At 37.3% G+C, this 25,846-nt stretch overlaps 2 protein-coding genes across 7 annotated transcripts in view; one reads left to right on the top strand and one right to left on the bottom strand.

The window, feature by feature from the left end:
* LOC127876045 (PDZ domain-containing protein 11-like) overlaps nt 1–25,846 on the top strand; it is a 180,861-nt gene that overhangs the window by 48,024 nt on the left and 106,991 nt on the right. The window lies entirely within an intron of this gene.
* LOC127876027 (kyphoscoliosis peptidase-like) lies at nt 525–24,597 on the bottom strand. Of its 6 annotated transcripts, none has more exons than XM_052420864.1 (12): nt 24,453–24,597; nt 14,663–14,802; nt 14,013–14,194; nt 12,894–13,045; nt 11,868–11,945; nt 9,974–10,275; nt 8,217–9,688; nt 7,602–7,763; nt 4,364–4,399; nt 1,840–2,012; nt 1,362–1,558; nt 525–905 (listed from the first exon to the last, which is right to left on the bottom strand). In XM_052420864.1, exons 1-12 carry the CDS (start codon nt 24,476–24,478, stop codon nt 868–870), a joined length of 2,958 nt encoding a protein of 985 aa, XP_052276824.1. In that variant the 5' UTR covers nt 24,479–24,597; the 3' UTR covers nt 525–867. The 6 variants fall into 6 exon arrangements, with proteins under 6 accessions (XP_052276824.1, XP_052276826.1, XP_052276828.1 ...); XM_052420866.1 differs by lacking the exon at nt 24,453–24,597 and adding an exon at nt 23,133–23,264; XM_052420868.1 differs by lacking the exon at nt 24,453–24,597 and adding an exon at nt 23,106–23,174.

The raw sequence follows: 25,846 nt of genomic DNA, 5'->3' as shown, positions 1-25,846 counted from the left end.
GTCAAATATATGTGGCCGAAATCGCTCATTTTATGAGTACTTTTGCAATATTGAAGATAGCAACTTGATATTTGGCATGCATGTGTATCTCATGGAGCTGCACATTTTGAGTGGTGAAAGGTCAAGGTTATCCTTCAAGGTCAAATATATGGGTCAAAATTGCTCATGTAATGCCACTTCTGCAAAATTGAAGCTAGCAATTATATATTTGACATGCATGTGTATCTCATGGAGCTGCACATTTTGAGTGGTTAAGGGTCAAGGTCAAGGTCATCCTTCAAGGTATAACGTCATATAGGGGGACATAGTGTTTCATAAACACATCTTGTTTTGCCAAAATATTGCCGTTTTCGTGTAAGCCGAAAAAAAATCATTATTGCTCAGAAAATTAACAAGTTTTTCACATCAGTACAACTTCATCATTTGCCATATTCCTTTTGAGAATAACGAGGCTTGCAGGGTAGGAACGGAGGGGGGGGGGGTTAGCGTCATCAACCGACACGGTCCACCAAAAGACACCATGATGAAATGCAATATGGTTTAATATGCAAACATACAATTAAAAGGTAAATACTAAATTTCTAATTAATCAGGAGATAATTTAAGACGTCCACATTCTCTGCAAGCTACCCCACGACTCTTCAAAACGCTCCAATGCAACCCATGTAGCTTTAATACGTCAACAAGCGTAAATAACATACTGTAATCATAAAATGCTGAAATCCAAGAATGCAAAAGAAACGCAATAAGTAATGTATGTTCAAATTCGATGATACACCAGATTCACAACGTTTCCCATTATCTCAGTTTTCCAGAAGACTTCGAACAAAGATGGTGGCAAAAAGAGTCGGTTTCCATTGTGGCACGCTACGTGGGACGCTTGTATCGAGACGGTTTGATGGCCGCTGCAAATGATATCGAAGCACTATACTCAATGAAATTGAATGCAACACATAATAAACGCATGGATCATCATAAAATGATTATGAACATATACCTAACACTTAGTATTGTTACAATACTTGGTGCACAAATAAAGTATAGAGATTTTAAACTCAAAATGTCATCTCTAGCTTATGTTTTATCAAAGTTTCATTCAAGCTTCATAGGCATTGTATTAAATAATATAAAAACATCTTGTATTGTACATCATCAAATGTCTATATGATGCTACATTGTATGTTACTGAGATCTAACGTGTTCACACCAACATACCCTTATAACAACTTTTTCAGCAGTTCGCATGCATTTATACTTTAACAAGACTTATTTAGGATACATTCTTGTTTCCATATAGATAAATATTTGCTATAAAAAGGAGAATATTTGACAACAAAATATTTCATATTTTCACTAATTACTTGACATTTCCGACACTTCATGCTCCAGCGTGTCCACTTCCTGTTTGAGCGCCATCTTCCGGTGCTCCCGCAGCTCTTTCCGGCGCTCCTTGGCGTCCTTCAAGCGCTCCCGCTCCAATTCCAGGTTCCTCTTGCGCTCCATGAGCTTTCTGATCTCCTCGTCGTCGCTGTCACTCATGTCGTCGTCGGCCATGGTGCTATGCGGAAACGTACAGCGAACACATTAATTTGTTAATGTATTGTTGAGACGATGCGCAGTGAAAATCTCCAGCATAGCGGCAACATGTATTGAAAAAACTGGGAACGAAAACTCTAGAAGGATATGTATACACTTAAGCACCCATGAAGCGGAATAACTCCATCAATTCCACTACCACTCAATAAATTGTTTGGAGTCCTTGTTAGTCTGAAAACTTAACAAAACCTACCTCAACATGATTTTGCGTCAGTTTTAGTTTGAAACTTTTACAAACCATACCTAAGATTACCCTCCACATGTTCCACGTCCATATCGGCCTCCCGAACCACTTCCGGTTCCTCGAGCTCGGAGGCGCCTCCTTCTTCGTCTCCGCTGCAATCTGCAACCACGTCATCTACGTTTTCCTCTGGGGGAACTAGTGACCTCTTTTGATCGCGGAGCAGTCTGGCCAACTATATGATTATGTGTTCCAAGTAAAATGAAAGTGAGTCTCACTATGTGGAAACGGAGTTTAATGCATATGCGTAAAGTGTCGTCCCGGATAAGCCTGTGCTGTCCGCACAGTCTAATCTGGAATAACGCTTTCCGCCTTATCCGGATTTTCGCTAAGACGATAATTTCTTTAAACGAAAAATGACATTAAAGGGGAAAGTTTCGTCCCTGATAAGTCTGTACGGACTGATAGGTTGTTCGTGCTTGATAAGAACATGCCTTACATTAAGATCATATTCTATGAGTGCAAACGTTAGCTCGTAAGTTTCCAAATGAATAAAATCACACATATTGAAGTATTTAAATGAAATCAAAGTTTCAAAGGTCAAGAGGATTTGTGTATGTTTATGTACATACGTTTGTATAAATACGTTTCTAAACAACAAACATTATAAGTGTAAAGCGATAATAGAAGTGGCATAATATATTTGAGATTCGCTCAGTGATATCCGGGCTTACTGCATGTGCGCAAAGTGTCATCCCACATTAGCCTGTTCAGTCCACCACGCAGGATAATCATGGCCGAAACTTCCTGCACTGGATTTTCGTTTAGAAGAGACTTTTTTAAACGAACAATTCAATTCTTGAGGAAAGTTTTGTCCCTGATTATCCTGTGTACGGATTAACCGGGTAAATCTGGGACGATACTGTACGCACATGCATTAAGCTCCGTTTTCCCATACCGCTCTCATTTACAAGTCTACACCAGTATAAGCCTTTTTTGGCATTATGCAAAATAAACTTCACATCACAAAATTATAAGGTGTGAGCTATTTCGTGTAATTAAGTAGGGACAATTAAACAAATACCGTGCGTTTACCAAGGGCAGATCTTGAGATGCAATAATTAACAGAGTACATTTTTTTCTTTGTTCTAATACATGTGCTAAGAACTTACTAATTCCACATACTAGTAATTTAAATAAATATATGGATCATAATTACGAGGTTTAAATTATATCAATATTTTCCATATATTTTATGAATCTTTAATGATTTTCATCATTTATGTTTTGACGAACCCAAAGAAGCAAATCGGTTAACCCCATCATCGGATACGCCCGGCTGCGTAATACGGATCTTGTCATTTATCTCAACATCCTCTGCGCGGATATTCGACAGGTTCCGAGCTAAACTTTTATTAAATCTGTACCTTCATTATAAACAAATATCCATGTAACATTTATATTTTATGGAGTTATTTTCGTTTCCCTGTTTTTTACTATAAACCATTTGAACTGCGCTCGGATAAAACCGGACTCAATGCGTGTACGTAAAGTTTCTTCCCTGAAGACTCCTTCCACCTACACTGGATTTTCATTCAGAAAAGATTTCCAAAAAATTCAATAAAAGCGGAGAGAGTCGTCCCAGAATAAACGTGTTGACTTTGCAGGCTATTTTTTTACGATACGTAACGCACATGCATTACGCCCAGTGTTTATAGATCGCGACTCATTAATAAATCGTTCGCATTTGAAAGTTTAACTTTGGCATGCAGGGGCAACCGGTAACCCGAAGGGGAGCTAACCGATACGTGGATTGTCCCCAATCTCCACGCAGAGTTGTCATTCCATGCTTATGCGGTTCCAGTCAAATCTCTGCGCGAAGGTTGGATTTTTCTATCTAAGAATGGAGAGTTATTAATGTAATCAATTGATTGTGAGTGTCCGACGATGGGGTAGCCCCCAATAACATCTATTTTGCTCTAGATCTGACCCTAAACTCACACGACAAACGCTACTTTGTGAAAAAAACTTACCACAACAGGTGTCTACGGGTGGTTAACCGCAACAGGTGTCTACGGGTGGTTAACTATCTAGCTTCAGGGATGCGTCATTGTGTCGGGTAAGTGATCTTACAATTCTGTGATGCAAACCCAATCCAAAGGGGCGCTAGGGCTACATGGTGTTGCAACTCGTGTCATTACGGGAGTGAAGTAAGTGAAAGAACGCTAGTCAAAATCTTGTTTTGCTTGTTATATAGCCTGTCTTTTTTTATGAAGAAAAAAAAGTTATCAAGAATAAATTGTGTAAAGTGAGACAAAGAAATAGTTAAATATTATCAAACGCATGTTATTAATAGATAAAAAGGTCGAAGCAAGGCTAAAGCTCGACGGAAGCAAATATGTTGATAATAATTTAAGGAGTAAGCAAATTTTATTGAATTAAGTCAGATAATAAAGATAAGTGCGAGATTGTTATGGAATTTGATATAACAACATTTTTTTAAATAAAGCTCATGTTGATATAAGGAAATCTATAGAGAAACCAAAACACTTCAAGGTATACTGTTAAGGGCGGGTTAACAATTACCTGTCGACAAACGTGATTGTTCCATTCCTTAGGTGCCTAAAAATGAAGATCTGAACATTTGAATACGATGTCATTAATCAGTCAAAGGTTCCAGAACTCAATAACGGTATTTATACAAGAAATTGGTCCGTGAATGGAATCCGCTTAAATCAGTTTCTTTTTTTGTAAATAAAACTACTCATGTATACGAGTATTTGCAGTCAAATACTGGTAGTGCTCTCATAAAATTGTAACGAACATCTTGACCATTTTAAAATATAACACACACTATTTTTTCTATAAACACAATAACTGTGCAACTAGCTATGCGTTTAATAGAACAGCATTTTTAGAATGTCTTTCGTTCGTACCTCCTACCTCGTTTTTATCTTTTTAAACTGGTAGTATGATGTGGAAATCATACAAACGCTTGAATTCGTTTGAATATGTATGAACTCATCTCATTTAATCATTCAATACGAAAGTAATTGCAATTAACTACTTTGCATTTACATATTTATTTTTGTCCCAAAAAATACAATAAACAAACAATATCATAAACAGTTAAATAATATCACAGAATTGCTTCAATCACAGCGAGTATATCTAAACATTACCAAACGTTTCAACGTTTCTACAAACACCTTTAAATTACAATACATTTTTGATAATGGAAACAAATAACGTGCGTACAAAAAGTAAAAAAAACACACGAGACATTAAATCACAACATGAAACAGACTGAGTTGCAACACAGCAAACAACTATAAAACTTGCAAATATCCAAAATGATATGCGTAGAACATTAGCTAATTAGCCACACGTTAATTATCTTTTCCATAGCATGAACAGGGGGGCATTTGCGTCAGTGGAAAATGGCAGTTTAATTATAATTAATGCGTCGAATCGATTTCATAATATACGACAGCATTAATAATGGCAAGTATGCTTTTTCATAATAATAATTTATTATAACCAATAATAATAAAATGGTACGCAGCCTTTCTTTTGGTATTGTAATATCTCCTCTGTTAATTCTAAATTTAAATGTTACAGCATTTTGTCTAGTCTAATTCGTGGTTATTACTTTACTTAAGTCCAATTTTATTATTTCTATTTTCTTTTCTATTTGCTACATACTTTTTGAACAAGCATTAATAAGAACAAAGCTTTCACGAAAACAAGTCACGACCGAACAAATGTTAACTCCTAAAAATACAATCTTGGCCTTGACATCAATGTACTGGAATCAGGGAATGTAACGGCACCAAGCGTTACTCTCCGTTATAAAGGTACTGGTCACGGCACCAAGATTTACTCTCCGTGATAACGTACTGATCACGGCACCAAGTTTTACTCTCCGTAGTAAAGGTACTGGCTCGTGAGCTGTAGGTCAGCAGACAACAACGTCAAAACGGTCTGTGTGCTTTTTGTATTCTCCTAAAGATAAACAAAAATCGTATTTGAAAAATGCAAAAAGTTACAATAAGTTTTATAATATATAAAAATATTGTGTGATACAAAAATTACTATGAAAATGTATGTTTTGGTGCTCGTAATAATTCTTTATTAAAATCTACAGTGAATGATTATAAAGAAGTACGTTATCATGCAATACATTTATATTAATGCATCTAATTGAAATCTTAGTATCAATTAATGCATTCAATGATATAACACTTACGAGAAAATGACTACCAGATTTCGTGTTAGAATAAGAGTGCTTTATAGCGTAATCACATGCATAGTGTTGCTTAAAGAAAGACCTATCATTGTGCAATAAAAGTGAAAGAACTGACCCAGAAAATACCAGTCGCCTTTGCAATAAACCTTTACAACTCGACATAAAAAAATCCATCATAAAAAACACCGTATCCCTTATGTCTAATGCGTAAATCAAAGCTGGAATAAAAATTCGAAGTGAACAGATACTTACCCATACTTCCATCTATGCGACGAAAGCAAATATAATTAAAACTGCAGCTATTTGGTGTATACGTTTCTTCGTGCTTAAGTGTGTAGCGGAACATTGCATACAACATTAATCAAAGCGTGCGAATGAGGTTATAGGTTTTAGGATCAAATAGTAAACATTTAAATCGGTTAAGCAAACCATAGTGTACTAACCAATTAATAAATTCCAGAGCATATGAGGACAGCCACTAATTTAATCTTTTCTCAGAGAATCAGTTAATACAGCGAGTTGAGGCATAACGAGAAATAAAAGTATCTTATAATAAGCGTAATAAATAAAACACATTTGCACGTGCATTCGGTTGATCTGAATATGTTGTTCATGGTATCTACGCATTAACCCATTAATGCCTATTGGACTCTCCCATCCTTCTAAATTGGATCAATTTATTTTAAAAATAGGGATTTCTAGTAAAAAAATTCTATATTTAGAATATTTCGTTAAGAAATTCCTTTAAGCAAACAGCGCAGACCCAGATGAGACGCCGCATGATGCGTCGTCTCATCTGGGTCTACGCTGTTTGCCAAGGCATTTTTCTAGAAGCCAGGCGTAAATGGGTTAAACAGAAACTAAAGCATGCAAAATACTTCATAAAATTGCTATTTGCTATTTCAAGAACTATGTGAATGGATGAAAAAAAATGGCATAAATGGTACATCTTATAAATATACATATGATTCTAGTCTAGCTTGATTTCTCTATAACTTGTACATAAAAATCATATTAATTCGTACTTTAAAAGACATAAATAGCAGTTTAGTAAAACAACCGTACATCTTTATTAAACGCGGGTTGGAAGCATTCCTTTAAGCAAACAGCGCAGACCCAGATGAGACGCCCCATGATGCGGCGTCTCATCTGGGTCTACGCTGTTTGCCAAGGCCTTTTTTTCTAGACGCCAGGCGTAAATGGGTTAAACAGAAACTAAAGCATGAAAATACTTCATAAAACTGCTATTTGCTATTTCAAGAACTATGTGAATGGATGACAAAAAATGGCATAAATGGTACATCTTATAAAAATACATATGATTCTAGTCTAGCTTGATTGCTCTATAACTATTAAATAAATATCATATTAATTCGTACTTTTAAAGACATAAATATAATTTTAGTGAAACAAGCGTACATCTTTATTACACGCGGTTTCGGAGCATTTACAACACATTACTAAAGCATACAAATGTCATACCGTCATCGCGCGTAATCATCTAAATAAAAGCAGACTGTCTAAAAAAATGATGAACGCTCTAAAACAAGCGCGTGATGATATTTCTTTACTTACCAGTTCTTCGAGATCTTCTTCGTCGATGTCCTCCAACTTGGACCAGTCAAAATTCTTCGGCAGTTTCCCGGCGTCTCTAAAGGCCTCCGCCCTCCTCACGGCGTCCTTGTAGCGGTCCAGCTGACGTAAGCGTTCTCCCACGATTTCGTCCCTTTCAATCACCTGTTGCAAATGATTAGATTTTAAATAAATGCACTTATGGTGTAATTTTTTACACAACCTTCGTATTGAGAATCTACCAATCAACGATTAAATACTTTCAAGATTTAAAGGTACATTTGTATACCATAAACTAACAATATTTTGCTTTTGTGTGATGCAACTTACTCGTTTTGCATCAAACACGGGAATCATCCAGTTCTCCGATAGTTTGTCAGTATCGTGTGACAAAAGTCTGTCGTATAACTGCCTAAAATACTTCTTAATATAGTTTCAACACATGCTATTTTTACGAAGTACCAGTTATCAAAATAACTCCACTAGTACAATGTAAATATCACACGTTTGTTACAAACATTGGTGACTACGACTATTTGCATGTATATAAATAACATGGCGATAACTCTTAATGTTATATACGAGATGTTGATGTGTTATTACTTATAATCGTCCCACCTTGTATGTCAAGATGTAATGGGAGTCATCGACGTCACTATGCCGGACGGAGATGGTTACCACTGAGTCCTCGTTGCCAGACAACACCTCCCCTTCCCAGATACCCTGGGCGTTCTTCTTGAGGAGCTTCGAGCCGTTACCGCTGGTAGCAACTAATTCATATGCCCGTGGGAACTCAATCTCAAAGTGGATGAGTTCGCGAGCGGCAAGGACTCCCGTCAAGGGTTTGACCACGTGACAGTCGGACGGCCAGTCGATGGACTGCTGGGGACACGGGAGGCACTGCTTCTTCGGGATGATGGCGTCGATGATGGAGTGGAAGATCGGTGTGAAGTTTTCTGATTGAACGGTTGGCTTTGCTCGAATAGCGAGGCTGTACATCCCCACTCGGGGAATGGTGATGTAGAAAGTGGCGACGCCGTTTACAATGTCCCACATCGTGTACTCGGAGAAGTCCGTTTTGTTTCCGTCGTTATTATGTAAGAGAAGTTCTGGGATAAACACGGCCGGGCGCGAGAGTTTAAATTGCAGCGTGACCTCGCCGGTGATTGGAGCGAGCATGAGCGCGGGCATTATGGATATGTTCTGCATTCCGAACTGCCTGAATGCGTCAGTGGGCCCTAGTTTGTCGCCTCCAACATCAGGGAATGAAGCTTTGTCTTCGGGTTCTTCTTCACACTTCAGTAGGTAGCTACACACGTTTGGAAATTCTCCCGATTGACCTTCCTCTTTGGCATAAAGGTTAAAGGCATATTCACCCTCCTCTGGAACGCGGATATTGAAAATGGCCTCTTGGTTTTCAACTCTCTGGAGTACACTATGTGGCAGTTCTTTGTCATCGCCGGTGACGAGTTTGTGTTTGAATTCGACAGGCTTTGTCAAACCAAAGCGAACTTCGGCCTTACCGTCTTCCGCTGGCACTTCTCCTGTATCATGGGTGATCGGTTCCAATCCTAACTCCTGGGTGTCCAAACCTGGGCCCCATTCGCCTCGCTCGTTCTTCGGCAGTGGTCTGCAGTTCTCCATTGGAGCCAGGACATCAATGATGTAGGTCACCGTATAGTAGAAGGACCGCTCTTCTTGTTCTTTGGCCAGAATTTTAAGCTTAAACTTCCCAGCCGCCGGGAACCTCATCTTGACGTTCAAGAGATTCTCCTTGGTGACCTTCTCCAAGAAGACGTACCGATCCAGGCTCATATTGTGCAGCTCCTCGGCGCTGTCGCTGTCCGACTCCACGTACAGTTCGTACTTGTAGTTGACCTTGACGTCCTGTGGCGTTGAGAAGGTCACCTGCTCCTCGCCCGCGTCGCACTCGATGATGTAGCGAGGGTGGGAGACGATGTCCATGCCGATGCTAAAAAAGTTGCGCTTTAGGAGTGCCATTTTCTTCGCCTCCTCCAGGGTGATAGGTCTTGCCAGGAGCTGCCATTTTTCGTCGACTGGGAAATGGGAATAGATGAACTGCTCTGGATCTAAAACAGCGCCGACGTTAGGAATTTATTACATCTATGTTCTTCGATTATCGCTTAAATACATACATTTTGAATACTAAGTATCGTGGCTTATGTTAAGTTGTTGTAACTGTATTACATATGTTATGATATTGTACTTCTATTATTACAGTATATGCATTGGGTACATGAGGCAAATTATCGAAGTAAATTGTGTTATGAATTCGATCGTTTTAAAGAGCATACCTTATTTTCGCTTCATTTTGGGATACCGTTGAAATCAATAAACACCTCATTGACACCTACCAGTCAGGAAATAATAATCATTATACGCGTATTCAGTCTTCGAGATGTTCAGCCGCCCCCGCGGAGTGGACGACATCGACGCCAGGGAGGAGACGTCGCTCTGGCCGTCGTCGATGAGCTCCCATGAGCTGTCCCCGGAGTGCACGCGGTGGCACGTGGCCCAGTAGACGTCGAGGAGCCGCCAGGCGCCGTCCACCAGCACCGCCGTCCACGTGGAGTCGCACTCGGTGAGCTCCTGTCCGAGACCATAGTCCACACCCTTGACGTAGCCTCTGATCTTCACGCAGTAGATGTTGGCGAGGCTGGCGGAGTAGGGTCACACTATTGAGACGCGTTCTGGGACAACTGGGCTTAATACATGATAAGACTGTGCAGTCCGCATAGGCTAGTGTTGGATGACACTTTACGCACATGCATTTTGGCCGGTTCCTCAGAACGCGGCTCATTTTAATATTGTGTATTGTGATGTTTAGTTTAAAACCACTGACCACTTAAACAATATATTTTACCATGACCAAATTTGTTTTAATGCGATTTGTCGAATGTGCTGCTGTTATTTTGGTCGGTAATGATTCTTTTTTTAAAGGATCTGCACAGTTTAAATCTGCAAAGTTTATATGATTGGGATTATTTGTGGACTGTGGCTTTAATACAAATCAAGACTCAACGTCACGACATTCAAATGATGAAAGACTAAATGTATATCTATTCTAAAAAGAAAATAAATAAACATATGTGACATGAACCTAGGGCCTTGAAAGAAAACTTCAACACGAACTGGTATTGCACATGTATAATTATTTGCGTATTTTATGCGTAAAACTTGCAAAATTGTAATTATGACCGTACTGTCAACGCAATCAACTGGCCCGATTAGACAGGATCTGTCATAAATAAATCCAATACATACATTCTGATTATAGTGGGTTTATAAACGAATTATTCGGAACACCAGCGGTGTGGTATTGTTTAATAATTACATTGATTTCCATAGGGCAAATACCGGTGGCCTAAATATCTAATATCTGTTATTTATCAGACATCAAATGTATGCTTTGGACTTAAAAACCTAATCCGGATTTTAAGTTTAATACATTTGTTCATAAATCATAAATTGATATTTCTCTTAATTCGATTTCTGTTTCTAAAACGTGAGACACCTTACTTGAAATGTTCGATATGCGATACAACGATATTTCCATTTTGCCATGTGAAACTTAGCGTGAAATGTTTCCATAAAAAAAATCCGTATTCATAACTATTCTGTTTGTTTTGGAATTTTCTCATTTCTTTTTTTAAACACCTATCAAAACATAAAAAAATACATATTAACCTTTTTTTTACCTAACGGAAACCACAAGGTCAAAAAAGTATATATAAGCATATCTTGTATAACATGTCTGAACATTATTGTTGCTACATGGTATCACTTTGTTTTTATGATCATATACATGTATACATTGTATGTCTTATATTGAATAAAAAAAGGAAAACGTATGGGAGAAGATATAGGATTGCCATGGCGTAGTGGATACGGTGTCCGCCTACTCAGTAAACGGACTCGAAAGCGTTTCACAAAGCCTTAGGCTTTCCGATGCAATCGACCTGAGTTTAATATGTTAACCCATTTATGCATAGTGGACTCCCACATTCTTCTAAATTGGATCAATTTATTTCCAAAATTAGGGATGTCTAGAATATTTATTTCTATATTTAGAATATTTCTTACAGAAATTCCTTTAAGCGGCGTCTCATCATGGTCTGCACTGTTTGCCAAGGCCTTTTTTCTACACGCTAGGCATAAACGGGTTAATGGGGAAAGTTGTAAATATGAGGACAGTAGGGATGCAGCCGTATAAAACCGCATTCACGTCTCATGTATGGCCTAACATACCTGCACATCCTCTGCAGCAGCTGATTGTGGTTCGCCTTCTTGGCCCGGATACGCGCCAGATAGTAAGCCGCAGAATCCCTGCATAAAAATGAGTCTCTTTATGTGAAAAAATGGGCTTAATTCGTGTGCGTAAAGTGTCGTCCCAGATTGGCTTGTGCAGTCGACACAGACTAATCAGGGACGACACTTTCCGCCTAAACTGTTTTTCGCCTATTTGAGACTTCTTTTAAACAAAAAAATACCATAAAAGCGGAATGTTTTACCAGAACATGATTAAAATGATGATTTTATTTCGCTTACACTGGAATTAATGAAAAATTTCAACATGAAATTGCTCTGGCAATACTATGTTCATATGAATCGCTATTTTTTTTACTCAGTCATGACGTAGCAGTCTTACGCAGTATCCATGATGGCAGCAAAAGTTTTAGTAAAACTGTATATTGGATGGGGACTTTATGTATCATAGTTCATTCAATGGGTTTATCGCATTAAATATCAATAAACATGAATTCATTTAAAGTCCTCATCAATGTGATTAACGTTGTACTTAATATACTTGTCGCAAAGGCGAAATTTTTTATTTAAGGTATATTGTGCCACAAGGTATATCCATAAAAATACAGCGTTTCGACCCATGATATATCGCCCCAAGGTCTAGTTATGCACTAGAATAGCCACATCGAGACAAAGTATTAGTTCCGCAAAAATGAGCGTTCATCTTCAGGAAAACCAAACACCCGTTATAAGTCTAGCACTAGGAAATGTCAAAATTCTGCCCAAAAGGTAGGCCCCACCCGAAAACTATCGTCTTCCCCATTGCACACTTGAAGTATCGCTCATTTTGTCATTGTCGGCTCAGGTACTACCTTAAACTGCCCCGGGTACTCTAAAAAGTAAACTAAAAAGTACCCGGGATAAGGGAACACTTTTATATAAAGTACCCCGGAGGATGGCCGGTGCCTTTAAGCGTTTCCGTTCCCGAGGTACATTGTAGTGTACTTCAGAGTACCCGATGTTTCGTACCTGTTGAAGGAGACCTCGTCGTGCCACTGTTTGAGGTTCTGCGAGGCGATCCAGCGGAAGATGGCCCTCAGCCTCTCCACGTCGTTGTTACACTCGCCCGTCAGGTACTTCACCAGCTTGTACATGTCCTCGTACGCGAGCACGCGGGGCGCCTGAATAGACAGGAACCGGTGTAGAGGGAGTAAGAGAAATATGGTCTCGTACTGGGAAAATTGGGATGAATGCATTTGCGGCAAGTTTCATCCCAGATTATCCAGTACAATCTGCACAGGCTTATCAGGGACGACACTTTCCGCCCTTCCAGGATTTTTGTGTAGAACAGACTTCCTTTAAAAGAAAAATTGCAAAAAAGCGAAAAGCGTCGTACCTGATTAGCTTTTGCGGACTGCACAAGCTAATCTGGGACGACATTTTACGCACATGCATTAAGCCCAGTTTTCACTAAGCAAGGCTCATATGTTACCGGTATGTGTGTTCCGGAGGCGCCTGGTGAAAGTTTAAAAGTTGTAGAGGAGATATTTCGTTCAGAATGGCGCTGAGGGCAAGGAAGAGTTGGGTTTGGGATTTACATCATCGAAGCGTTGCATAGTGTGGATTCATATATTTTGTAAAAAGATAATCGCCAATAACACAGGTATATATTGTCATTTTAAATGGTTTTCACGTTCATTATCGCATGTCATGCACATTTTCTACTATTAAACTTATGTACTTATTAATAAGCAAGGCCGTCAAAGACTTGAAGCTATATTTCCCGCCGAGATGTTTTTATCGTAAAGTGATAACCTTGATTCTTTAAGTAAGGGGAGTGACATTTGAACGTATTCTGAATCACCTACACTTTTTATGAACACCCTTCAATGGGTGAAGGAAAAAATGAAACATATAAAAACAAAGAAGCCTAAACTAACTGACCTTGACCATGAGCCAGTGTGATTTACCAATGCCTTCTGCACATCGTCTCACCTTCACATTGTAGCCAAGATTCACGGAGACCGTTAAATTGTATAGAATATAAAGAGCGGACACGAACGATTCATAAATTGAACCTTAACCCCGAGCGCGTGGGAGTCAATGGTCACAGGTAATATGCCTAAAACGGCATTATCAGAAGCATACCCCGAGCGCGTGGGCGTCAATGGTCTCGATGGCCTCTCGGTCGATGATGTCCGCTTTGGAGGTCATTGCCGGGTAGGGAAGGGGCTTGCCGGTGGCGTCAAGGGGCGGCTCCAGGTGTATACTGCGGTACTCGTCCATCGCCTCCCGCAACAGCCGGGGCGTCGGGAACTTGTCGTAGTAACCTGATCAGGAGATCATTATGTACTGACACGCGTGTTTGCAATACCAATTTACTCAACATTGCATGTGTTAATTATTTTCAAATTATTACATGCAACCATATATTTCAGACCATTTTAGAGTGATTGTTTAGTATGCATGCGTAAAAGAATGTATTGCACTATTTGACAGCGGCATAGAAGTGACATGAGAATTAGCTTATTTCACGTGCGCACGTGTTTTTATGTAACCTCTATGCCGCCGTACTTATGTTTTAATGCTTGTAATAATAGCATTCCTTAAAATACAAATTGATATTTCTTTTGTTACTTCGATTATAAAAACAATCGGACTTGGGAAAAGGGCAGTTTTTCAGGTTATATTCAAATGTCTATGTAATGCGAATGATATTCAATATGACAATCGTGAAACTGGTCAAGTGAATTAAGTGTTAATACTGTGAGGCTCATATTGTTAATGTGAGGTCATACCTTTGTATGTGAGGTGCGTTTTAACCGTTTCCCAGAATTCTTTTTCCTTCCTGCGACACGCCGCGTGGAACAAGATAGGTGGCGCGGTGGAGTCCATGTTGTATGCGTTCATCATCCTGAAAGCGGGAGGTGGACCGGATCTGGAAGACGACAGAGAAGGCCACTACGGTGTACAGGCAACTATATTAGGCATCGTCCGCACATTTGAAATTATATGTGTAGTTATAAAGCCATATGGAAAAACATAAGCTGCGTGCTTGGAAAACTGGGCTTAATTCCTGTGTTCTAAGTGTCATCCAAATCAAATCACTTTTCGCTGAGATGAGACTATCTTGAAACAAAAAATACCATAAAAGCAAAAAGTCTCTTCTCTGATAAACCTGTGTGGACTCCACAGTTTTTATCTGGGATGACACTTTACTACGCACATGCATTACGCCCAGTTTTCCCAGAACGAGGCTCATTATTAATCTCTGAAATGTTATCCTTGATTGCCAAACTGCAACGGGGATAATAAGCGCAGATAGTAATATTCGTATTCCACATGACAACTAATAGTGTCGCGTTCTGAGAAAACTGGGCATAATGCATGTGCGTAAAGTGTCGTCCCAGATTAGCCTATGCAGTCCGCACAGGCTGATCAGGGACGACACATTCCGCCTAAATTGGATTTTTGCTAAGAAGAAACTTCATTTAAACGAATAATGTCATAAAAGCGGAAAGTGTCGTCCCTTATAAGCCTGTGCGGATTGCACAGGCTAATCTGGGACGACACTTTACGCACATGCATTATGCCCAGTTTTCTCAGAACACGACTAATACATTCGCATATGCAGAGTTTACATGTTATTACATGCAATCGTCATTTTTCGCATATAATAGTGTACACACAATATGACACACATACACAAAATCATTTTTATAATATTATTTTATTTAAAAAAAAGTAAATACGAATATGTAATTGCGTACATACATACGAACATGTAATCCACTACTGAGTAATGCCAGAAAGAATGATTTGTATTTTGGGGGCATAAAATATTAGCAAATCGCTAACTTTCAGCTTTTCACTCAAGTTATCCGACTATGTTCTAAATGCATAACAGTATTGAATTGTTAATTAAGTATTTGATTGTTGTTCAAATTCATTAAATATGACTAAATTGATGAAAGCGTCTATAAATCTCGTGAAAGCGTAAATTATTCATTATTTCCATTGAATCGTCACGGCGCTTCACGTTACAAAAGTATCGGCTTCCGCTTTGAAAACGTTAGCATGTATGATTTAACCCATTTATGCCTAGTGGACTCTCCCATCGTTCTAAATTGGATCAATTTATTTCGAAAATTAGGGATGTCTGGTATATTTATTTCTATATATAAAATATTTCTTACAGAAATTCCTTTACGCAAACAGCACAGACCCTGATGAGACGCAGCATCATGAGACGCCGCATCATGCGTCGTCTCATCTGGGTGTACGCTGTTTGACAAGGCCTTTTTTTCAAGACGCTAGGCATACATGGGTTAATTAAACACAACTTTCACTGTCATTATTGAACACGCATCGGTGCTTATGGTGCAAAAATATATCGAACGCCAAGTGACTGTGTTGTTGTTTTTTGTATTGTGTGTTTTCACGTTTTCTAAAATATATGTCTGTCCACTTACATACTCGCACATTACTTGGGAATTTTAGCAAATCTTTACGAATGAAGAGTATCCCTTACATATTCTTTAACTAGTTGTTACGACCGCTCAACTTAATTCAGACTTAGAACTTATTTATTACAAAACTCTACGCGAGTTATGTAAACGGCTTGGATTCGGCCACTAGATCAAGATCTCCGCATTTACATTCCAACGCTCTAGCAACTGAGCTAGCATGGCCCTACATAGAGCACCGGTAGAAAGGCAACTTACCTAAAATAATATACTATGTTCTGTCAATCATGGTCTGTTAAATCAAAAGGTCGTTTTGTTTTTATTGCAGATATGTGTTACGAATTTTGAAAGGGTCGCAGTAATTACTATTGCAAAAATTGCTTAGCTTCGATGTCTTTAATGTTTTTTTAACCAATCATACCACTCAGTTATTTTATGAGAACATTTACTGATTGATTGATTGTTTGATTGATTGATTGCAATCAGGCAGTCTTACTATCGTTCTGCTTTTTTTTCACTACTTAAATAATTTGAATTGATATTGAGTATCGATTCGCAGTATCGATTGTCTGACATAATTTTAAATAGGCTTTTTTGCTAATAGCCCAACCTGACCTAATTTCGTTTATCAGCAAAACAATTATCCTCCTATTCAAGTATTGATCTTAAAACTTGAAACATTGAGACAATAAAATGCGATCCGCAAGCAATATATGGCAATATATCTCGATTGAATTCCCATATAAGTATTACGTACATAAAACCTGACCGGCAAGATAGCGGGTGGCGGAGAACCACTCGTCTTGAGGAAGGTTTAAATCCAAGACAAACAGCCACTGGAATGCTTATATTCCACGTTTATAAGATCGTTTTCTTTACCTAATACCCTTGAAAAAATACCACCTGTGTTATGATGTAAAACAGCGTGAGGCGTTCTAATTTGCACATATTTCACGAATATGATACATCAGTTCGTTATGACCTGACATCGGGATTATGTGCCACTATGTCATAATGAGTCGCGTTCTGAGAAAACTGGGCATAATGCATGTGTCCGCACAGGCTAATCAGCTACGACACTTTCCACTTTTATGACATTTTTTGTTTAAATGAAGTCTCTTCTTAGCAAAAATCCAATTTAGGCGGAAAGTGTCGTCCCTGATTAGCCTGTGCGGACTGCACATGCTAATCTGGGACGACACTTTACGCACATGCATTATGCCCAGTTTTCTCAGAACGCGACTCAAATTATCAGATGTCAGTGGTCTCATACTGACATTTGGAATTGTTCAAGCATTATTAAAATAGTGAATATACACTATTGGTAAAGGTAGTAACAAAGAACAACCCTCGACATTGTGCACATGATAGCAAATGTTATTGATGATTGGCTCTTTCACATTTGGTTATAATATAAAGCGGTGTGGTTCAATAGCCTACTAATATTGTTATTAGGCTAAACCTATTTATTTTAGCTTGATTGCATCGAAAACCTCAGTCTTATAGAAACGCTCTCGGGTCAGTTTCCTGGGTCAATAACCAGTACTTGTTGTATTTGGGTAAGATCTAGAAAACGCTCACCGAGTGGTGATCGAACCCGTTACCTCCCGATCGCTAGACGGACACCATATCCATTACCCCACAGCGAACTTAATACTATTGTATATTAAATATACAATAATATTGTTATTGCGATTGGTGCGGTAGGGCACGACACGGTGCGGTAAGGTATACTAGGGTATTTATGGCAGGATATTGTATAATATATGACGATACCATACGGTACGGTTTTTGACGGTACATTATGTTCCTGTACGATGCGATGCAGTGCGCCAAATACGACACAGTACGTGCGGTATGGTACAGTAAAATAAAACATGATGTACGGCGTTTAATTTCTAAAACATTATCGAGAAATACATGTTATGTTTAAACAAATGCTGACGTTAGTTATACGTCTACCCTTTTGAAAAATGCGCATGCAATCTCTGGAACAAATACAAATTGCTCAATGAAGCGGTTAAATCATTTAAATTGTAATCATGTCATAATCTCATAGTTTAAAGTACTGAGTATATGGTTGAACGCGCAAGATCTTAGTCTGGGTACTGTTCCATACGCTGAAAAACAATAACAATTATTTCTGCATGCTTTGCATTTAATCCAGATCAACTGTCGAATGTTTTGATGTGTATTCGTTATATCGTTTAAAACTATTTATTATAGCTGGATTGCATAGACAGCCTAAGGATTATTTGAAACGCCCCCGAGTCCGTTTCCTGAGACTAGAACCAGTACTTGGTGTCTATTTGGGAAATCGAAAGAACGCTCCAACGGTGGGGAATCCGTGGCCTCCCGATCGCTAGGCGGACACCATATCCACTACACCACGGCGACCATTATATAAAAAAACAAGCAAGAATATCATTGAAACTGATAATACACCTTATTGAACTATTTTAATGGAGTGGAGACAAATTATTGCCCAAATGGCAATAACTCCTTGAAAACTCATCGGGGCGGAACGATAGTCTGATAATATTCGCCCTGTATGGATACTGCAAATAAAGATTCATTAATTTCGGATCTTTATTCTTGTTATTTTACACAGGAACGTAAAATGCAATCGAACCTGTATTATTTATTAATCAAAGACTAAGTTAACTGCCTGAAACAAATATTGGAGAGGAACACGCACCAAATAGGGATATTGCAAATGACGGGTCATACAATTTGGATCATGATTGTCCGAGCTGAAAAACGCGCAGCAATTATTATTCAAAGGGCAATAACTAAATATATAAAAACAATCGTGCGGAAGGACCTGACAGTAAACGCATTTCAATCCTTAAAGGAAACTTCATACCAAAGTTAATGAAAATCGGATCATAAATTCTTGAGGTTTCCCGTGAAAAGGAACAATAAATTAGAAAATTTCATATAAATATTCAAAGAGCAATGACCGGAAACACCTTGACACGAAGGCTCGTGTCTGAGTATAGCTGTAACACAAACTTTAGCTAACAGCAGCTACTACATGTGTTGTTGTTTTCAAATATTATTTGCCTTATATATAGTCTTTGATTATATTCACGTTTTGTAAAGTATTTAAATATCTAACTGTGTTTCTTTAATTCATGGACATGAACTTTTGCAAAGCTGTAATTAACATCTTAAGCAGGTCGTGCATTTTTCCATGTCAGCACCATCGAACAATCGGTGCGTGCAATCCACACATGTGATTCAAACTTTCGGAGTTTTTATTTGAACATGCGTGCTTTCGGTGATCGTATGCAAGACAATAATATTTCGCATACGTTTCATTTAAATTTAATAGATTATATAGTAATACCGGTAATAATATACGTTCTCAAATCAATTCATTTGAAGGTCGTTTATGCCGCTACTATTTGCTTCTGTGATCATCACAGGATCCTTACTCTGTCACTTGATAAAACGTTTTAACCCTTTGCATGCTGGGAAATTTGTCGTCTGCTAAAATGTCGTCTGCTGAATGTCTTAAATAAGCATTTTCTTCGATTTTTTTTTCAAAGAATACTATCAGAATAGCAAACAGTTTGGATCCTGATGAGACGCCACGTTCTGTGGCGTCCCATCTGGATCCAAACTGTTTGCAAAGGCCTTCAAAATTCGGTTCCAGCACTGAAAGAGTTAAGCTGATGTTGATGACTATTACCCGACGAATCCCTTCGTGTTCGATGAAGAAATTTATCTGACAAATAGACGATTTTCATCTTCAAAATTTAAACGTTTATAACACGCAGTAATTTATTGGTGATTCTATAACGAGCCTCGCTATATGCAGTTATGTAGTGTTTCCTAATGTCTGCAAGTATATATCGGTCATTTAAGGTTTATAATCTGCACATAATAATTCATTTTCTTATTGGTAAACTTAAAAAACAACTTTACAATTAGGTTATAAACATTTTGATACGTGTCATTGTATAAGTGTCGCTCATGAGAAACAATGCAATTCAGGCCGGGATTATTTCAGTTAGACTTGAAATCGACGTATTGCTACAGAAGCCATTGTCGTCCATTAATAGTATATCCTTAAATATATCGTCCAATAATGTGTGAATTAAAGGAAATAAGAGATATTTAAGAAACAAATTTATATTAAAAGCTAAAATAATAGTGTGTCTTGTCGTTTGCATTCTGGTCAGTATAACATATATATTTCGCCTTGTTCGATACATCAATTTCATTAATGCATAAATAATGCTCTCCCTGGGATAAAACCACAACTTGTTGAAAATGTTGAAAATTACAAAATAATTACCTATGCACAAGTATTAATACGCAAACAATATTTGATTATAAATAGATGGGAAAATCAATAGGTGCAACAGAGTGACTGGATTATAGGTAAACGAAAAATAAAATTCAACATCATTGTGTAATTATATCCGTTTTTTCTCAGTGTTGGTGAGCCTCGACGGAAAATAGCGTAGTTAACCCATTTATGCCTAGTGGACTCTCCCACCCTTCTAAATTTGATCTTTTTTTTTCCAAAATTAGGGATGTCTAGTATATTTATTTCTATATTTAGAATATTTCTTACAGAAATTCCTTAAAGCAAACAGCGCAGACCATCATGCGGCGTCTCATCTGGGTCTACGCTGTTTGCCAAGGCCTTTTTTCTTGACGCTAGGCATAGATGGGTTAAGATTGACAAACTCGACTGGAAACAGGCACCAGAACTGAGCAAATGCGTTTTATCAAGTGACTGAGTTGGAACCATGTGATCGTGTAGGATCCGTTTAGTATGAACGTTCGTTCAAACATATGCTTTTAAAACTAAACATCGAATTCCGAATGCAACAATGAAAATTATTTGTAATAAAATTCGTAACACATTCTAGTGTCCAATAAAAATAAAGCAGAAAATACAATGAACGAATGACTTTTAATAAAAGAGTCTATATATTAAACATTAATAAATCGATTTAACAATCAAATACTGCATAAAACATGAACACGCCCTACAATAGAGAAAGTGATACTTACCAATCTCAATCAGTGTATTTGCATTTATTCCTAATCTTTTCTTCTCAAACCGCGATCATAAGTACATAGTACGTACTAGTATTAGCAAATAAACATGAAGCACAATTTGATGAGTTTAACATTTAATACCACGTTTAGTTCAGGACGCTTTGCCATTGTGAGCCACGGACTGTGAGAGTGTTTGCGAGCATTGATCAGTAAATTTATTATGTACTAATAACAATATCAGGTGGTAATCATATCGATCAATTTAGGAGTTAAATCGTTTGCTCACAAAGATCAATATGTATTGTAAATATTGTTTAAATTAGTGTTCCTTTCCATTTTCCGGTGATTGCATTTATGATTCGATGTAGTAGTGTGTACGTTGTGCCAGTAGTAGTTGTGTTGCTGTTGTTAACCCATTTATGCCCAGCGTCTAGAAAAAAGGCATTGGCAAACAGCGTAAACCCAGATGAGACGCCGCATGATGCGACGTCTCATCAGGGTCTAGCTGTTTTCTTAAAGGAATTTCTGTAAGAAATATTCTAAATATAGAAACATATATACTAGACATCTCTAATTTTGGAAATAAATTGATCCAATTTAGAAGGATGGGAGAGTACACTAGGCATGAATGGGTTAATGTTGATGTTGTTGCTGTTGTTTTATCTCAGGGCAAGCATAGTTTATGCATTTTATAGATCTTTTAACATAATTAAATTATCTTCATTTTGTACCTTGAGGGATACAACAAGTCATGAGATCTTGGGTAACTACATGAACCAAGTTTGATCTGTAAGATCTGTAAGATACAAAATCATAGTGTGTTTTAATTAATTGAGCACTGAAGTTAACACTTCTTGTATTTCCTTTATTTGTCATAATGTTAAGTAATTATCTGTTAACTGCGAAATCATCAACTCCCATCACTTGGCCAGGTATTCATAAAGCTCTTAAGTGAACTCTTAATTTAAGACACAACATTAGCAGAATATGTAATTGTAATTGATAGCTTGTATTCAATATAAACCAAAAAAAAAAATACCGAAAAAAACACAAGTGCAATCTCCCTCGATCGGATTGATCATACGCGAGCACAGGGAAGAATTGTGTCGACATAACGAACCGTATCTTATTTATATCAAACGGCACATGCATCCAGGATATACTTAATCTCTCAAAACCTTATTGACTATTGTATTGGAATAGTGCCAGAAAAAAAGTTACAAAAATGAGCAATGTTAAACACATATAGACTTATTGTTCTTTCAGCCGGATGCATTTCTCCTATTGACATTTTCATGAAAGCATCGCATTGTTGTTGTTTTTTTCAAAATTCAAAAGAGCTCCGCCTTTTATTCATTTGTAAGGGTTATCTAGATCAGAAATCGTATAAGTATAATGGTGTAACATTAATCAAAGACGACACTCCTTTTTACGGATTTCTCATTTAAACTTATGCACTACGCGAATACCAAAACTTAATATCAATATACACTTTTTTGTGTACATTGTATTTATATCGCAACGCTCGAAAAAAATGGACATAAATACCTATTCGCATTCGAAGGAATTGAAACGTATGAAATGAATACAGCGCGTTTTACACATGCAAAAAACTGTGTGCTTCTACACATACAAAATAATGTGTAAAAACGTCATTTAATGTTTAATTTTAATGTTCTTTACATTAACTGTTAGTAGAGGGAAAAATTGCCTGCGTAAAGCAAAATATATATAACGATTTGGCAATACATACATTAAATGCACGTATCCCGAAACTTACGGATTTAAACAATATATTTCCGTTTCATGTTTGCACCAAAACGCTAGAAAAGAATACTCAATGCATTGGTTATCGCCAAGAATTTATACGAACGAAATGTGGGTGCTTTAAAAATGTCCTGCTGATTTAAATGGCTCTGCCATATACTGCAAATACGCTTTAAAGCGCCATTGTATTGTAAATCACAAATCGATCGGTGTGCTCAATAATGTATTATTATGTTACGTCTGCAATGCGATACCACCATATTGAACTGGAAATGAAGAGTTAAACATTTTCAGGTTTCATTTATTCAATGTATTTATAAAAAGATGAATATCCATAGTATCTGATATCTAACGTAGCTTTCATTCTTTCTTTCTTTCAATCTGGCTTTCGTTTATCTTTTTTGTTGAACTCGTTTTTAGTTGGTCGCGTTAGCGGCCAGCTAAATTTACAGAGCATATTTTGCAAATCAGTATGTGATTAGAAGCCTTAAGTACGGTAAGAACCACAACTTACTCTTCAAGGGACTATTACCGCTGCCTGTCTGCAGCAGACGACAAATGATTCTGCTCTAGCAGTACGTGTATATACCCTCTAGCAGTGAGTTTATATACCAGCTAGTAAGTCGACATTGGCCAGTCTAGTGTTTATCATTGAAATCTGTACATATTGGCTGCTTTCAGGGAAAACGGGGCTTAATGCACGTTAAATAAGATAAGCTTGTGCACACTGATTAGCCTGTGCAATGCGCACAAGCTAATCAAGGACGACACCAGCGAACAACTTCAGTGCCTTCAGCGCTTTGATTTTTTAGAATAATGTGAGATCCCCGTCCCTTTTATAAATGCTGAACCCATTGACAAGTTTATTCGTAAAATATAAATACGATAAATTGAGTCTTTTTAAAGAGAAAACAGTCAGAAACTGTATTATTATTTTTATTATTATAATTATCATTATTATTATTATCATCATCATCATTATAATTATTTCAATGACGCACATTTATTTGCATATTATTCTGCTGAAATTTAGAAGATGAAGAAACATGAGGATGATAGATAATAATGCTAATGATGCTTATGTTCAAGCACAGGAATAAAAGTAATAATAGTAATAGTAATAATAATAATAATAATAATAATAATAATGATAATAATAACAATAATACTTATTATAATAATAAAAAGAAGAAGAAGAAAAATAATAGTAAGAAGAAGACGTCTATGATGACGACGACGTCGACAAGGATGATGATGATGATGTGATGATGATGATTATGATGATGATGATGATTATGACGATGAGAACAAAATTGTCTCAAACCATACGAACCTTAAATATATTGTATAATTCCGCATTGTAAATCAACTTTTCATATACATAATAACGAATTTAAATATCGCTAAAACATTTAATACACGGCCTAACAATAGACTAAGACAAAAACCTAATGATGTAAAACAAAAACTGATAAAACATTCCAATCAACATACCTATTCGAAAGTTGTAAATCAACTTCACACTTTCACCGCTGTTATTTTCTGCAGATCTTGCATATGTATTTAAAAGCCCACTTCAATGCCACAAAATAAATAGCGACACTACTCCTTGCTCGTTCGGATCAGCAATTCATAATTAAAGCGGCCAGATATTTTACACGCTTTTTACAAAAGACAATGAGCCAACAATGACTTTTGTATGGAACAATGCACATTAATTGGCTCCATATTTACCGTCGCAAATTGTCCGCGCCTTTATCTTCAATACTTTTCGACTGCGAAACAATACCGCGGCATAACTAATTTACATTAGTACAAATCTATGACCGAATTTGTGCCAACTATACATTTTACCGTATTATCCCAATAATGCTATACCACAATAGACATGCTGGCCGTATTCATTCAATGTATCTGTTGGGCAATCGACCGAGATTTTGCGGGTTACACATATAAAATATGTTACCATTTTTTTTCGCAATGTCATCACAATTTAAGCTCGCTTTAAAAGGGTATGTTTTTGAGGGACTCGTTCACATAGCTCTACAAGACTAGAATTGTGCTGTCGTTAATTTTTTATTTTCGATCTTTAAGGCATAAAGTACGATTAAAAGTGATATCAAAAGGTCATACAATATGAACATAAGTTAAAAAACTAATATATGCATTATTTAAGTGTAGCAACACAACAACCATAAAGTAATGCATTTAATATTAAAATATTATACAACTGTTAGTGTACATCAGCCTGCAATTTACGACGAAACAAGAAATACATTTTTTTTCTTTAACAGATATTCGGCCTAAGTAAACACGGAACTTGCAAACATAAATATTAACAAGAAATATCCTGTAAAAAGATATTCGGCGTTTACCCTGACATTGAAATAAAGGAGCGAACTTCAGATTTCTAAATAATTTATTTAAAAAAGGTGTAATTGTTGTTTTGTTTTTTTCATTTGTTAGGAACATACCCACCGCATGTTTGTTATAAGGTGACGTATGTTCAAACCACAAAATACTGTTCAGAGATAAAATTTTGGAAAATCAATATCATACGCCATGTAAGATCACATCATATGTGTCCTCACGTGGCTTATTATGAATTAATTTCTTCGCCTTCGACATATATGGTAAGTTATAATTGATGAAGACGCATTCTTCTTTCCACATTCAAATCACACTTTTAGAGCCGCGTCATGCGAAAATGGCTTACGCGGTTATCGT

The sequence above is a fragment of the Dreissena polymorpha genome, chromosome 4 (assembly GCF_020536995.1).
Source record: "Dreissena polymorpha isolate Duluth1 chromosome 4, UMN_Dpol_1.0, whole genome shotgun sequence".
Taxonomy (NCBI): domain Eukaryota; kingdom Metazoa; phylum Mollusca; class Bivalvia; order Myida; family Dreissenidae; genus Dreissena; species Dreissena polymorpha.
Note: the sequence above shows the minus strand (reverse complement) of the source record. Positions and strands in the feature narration are given on the sequence as shown.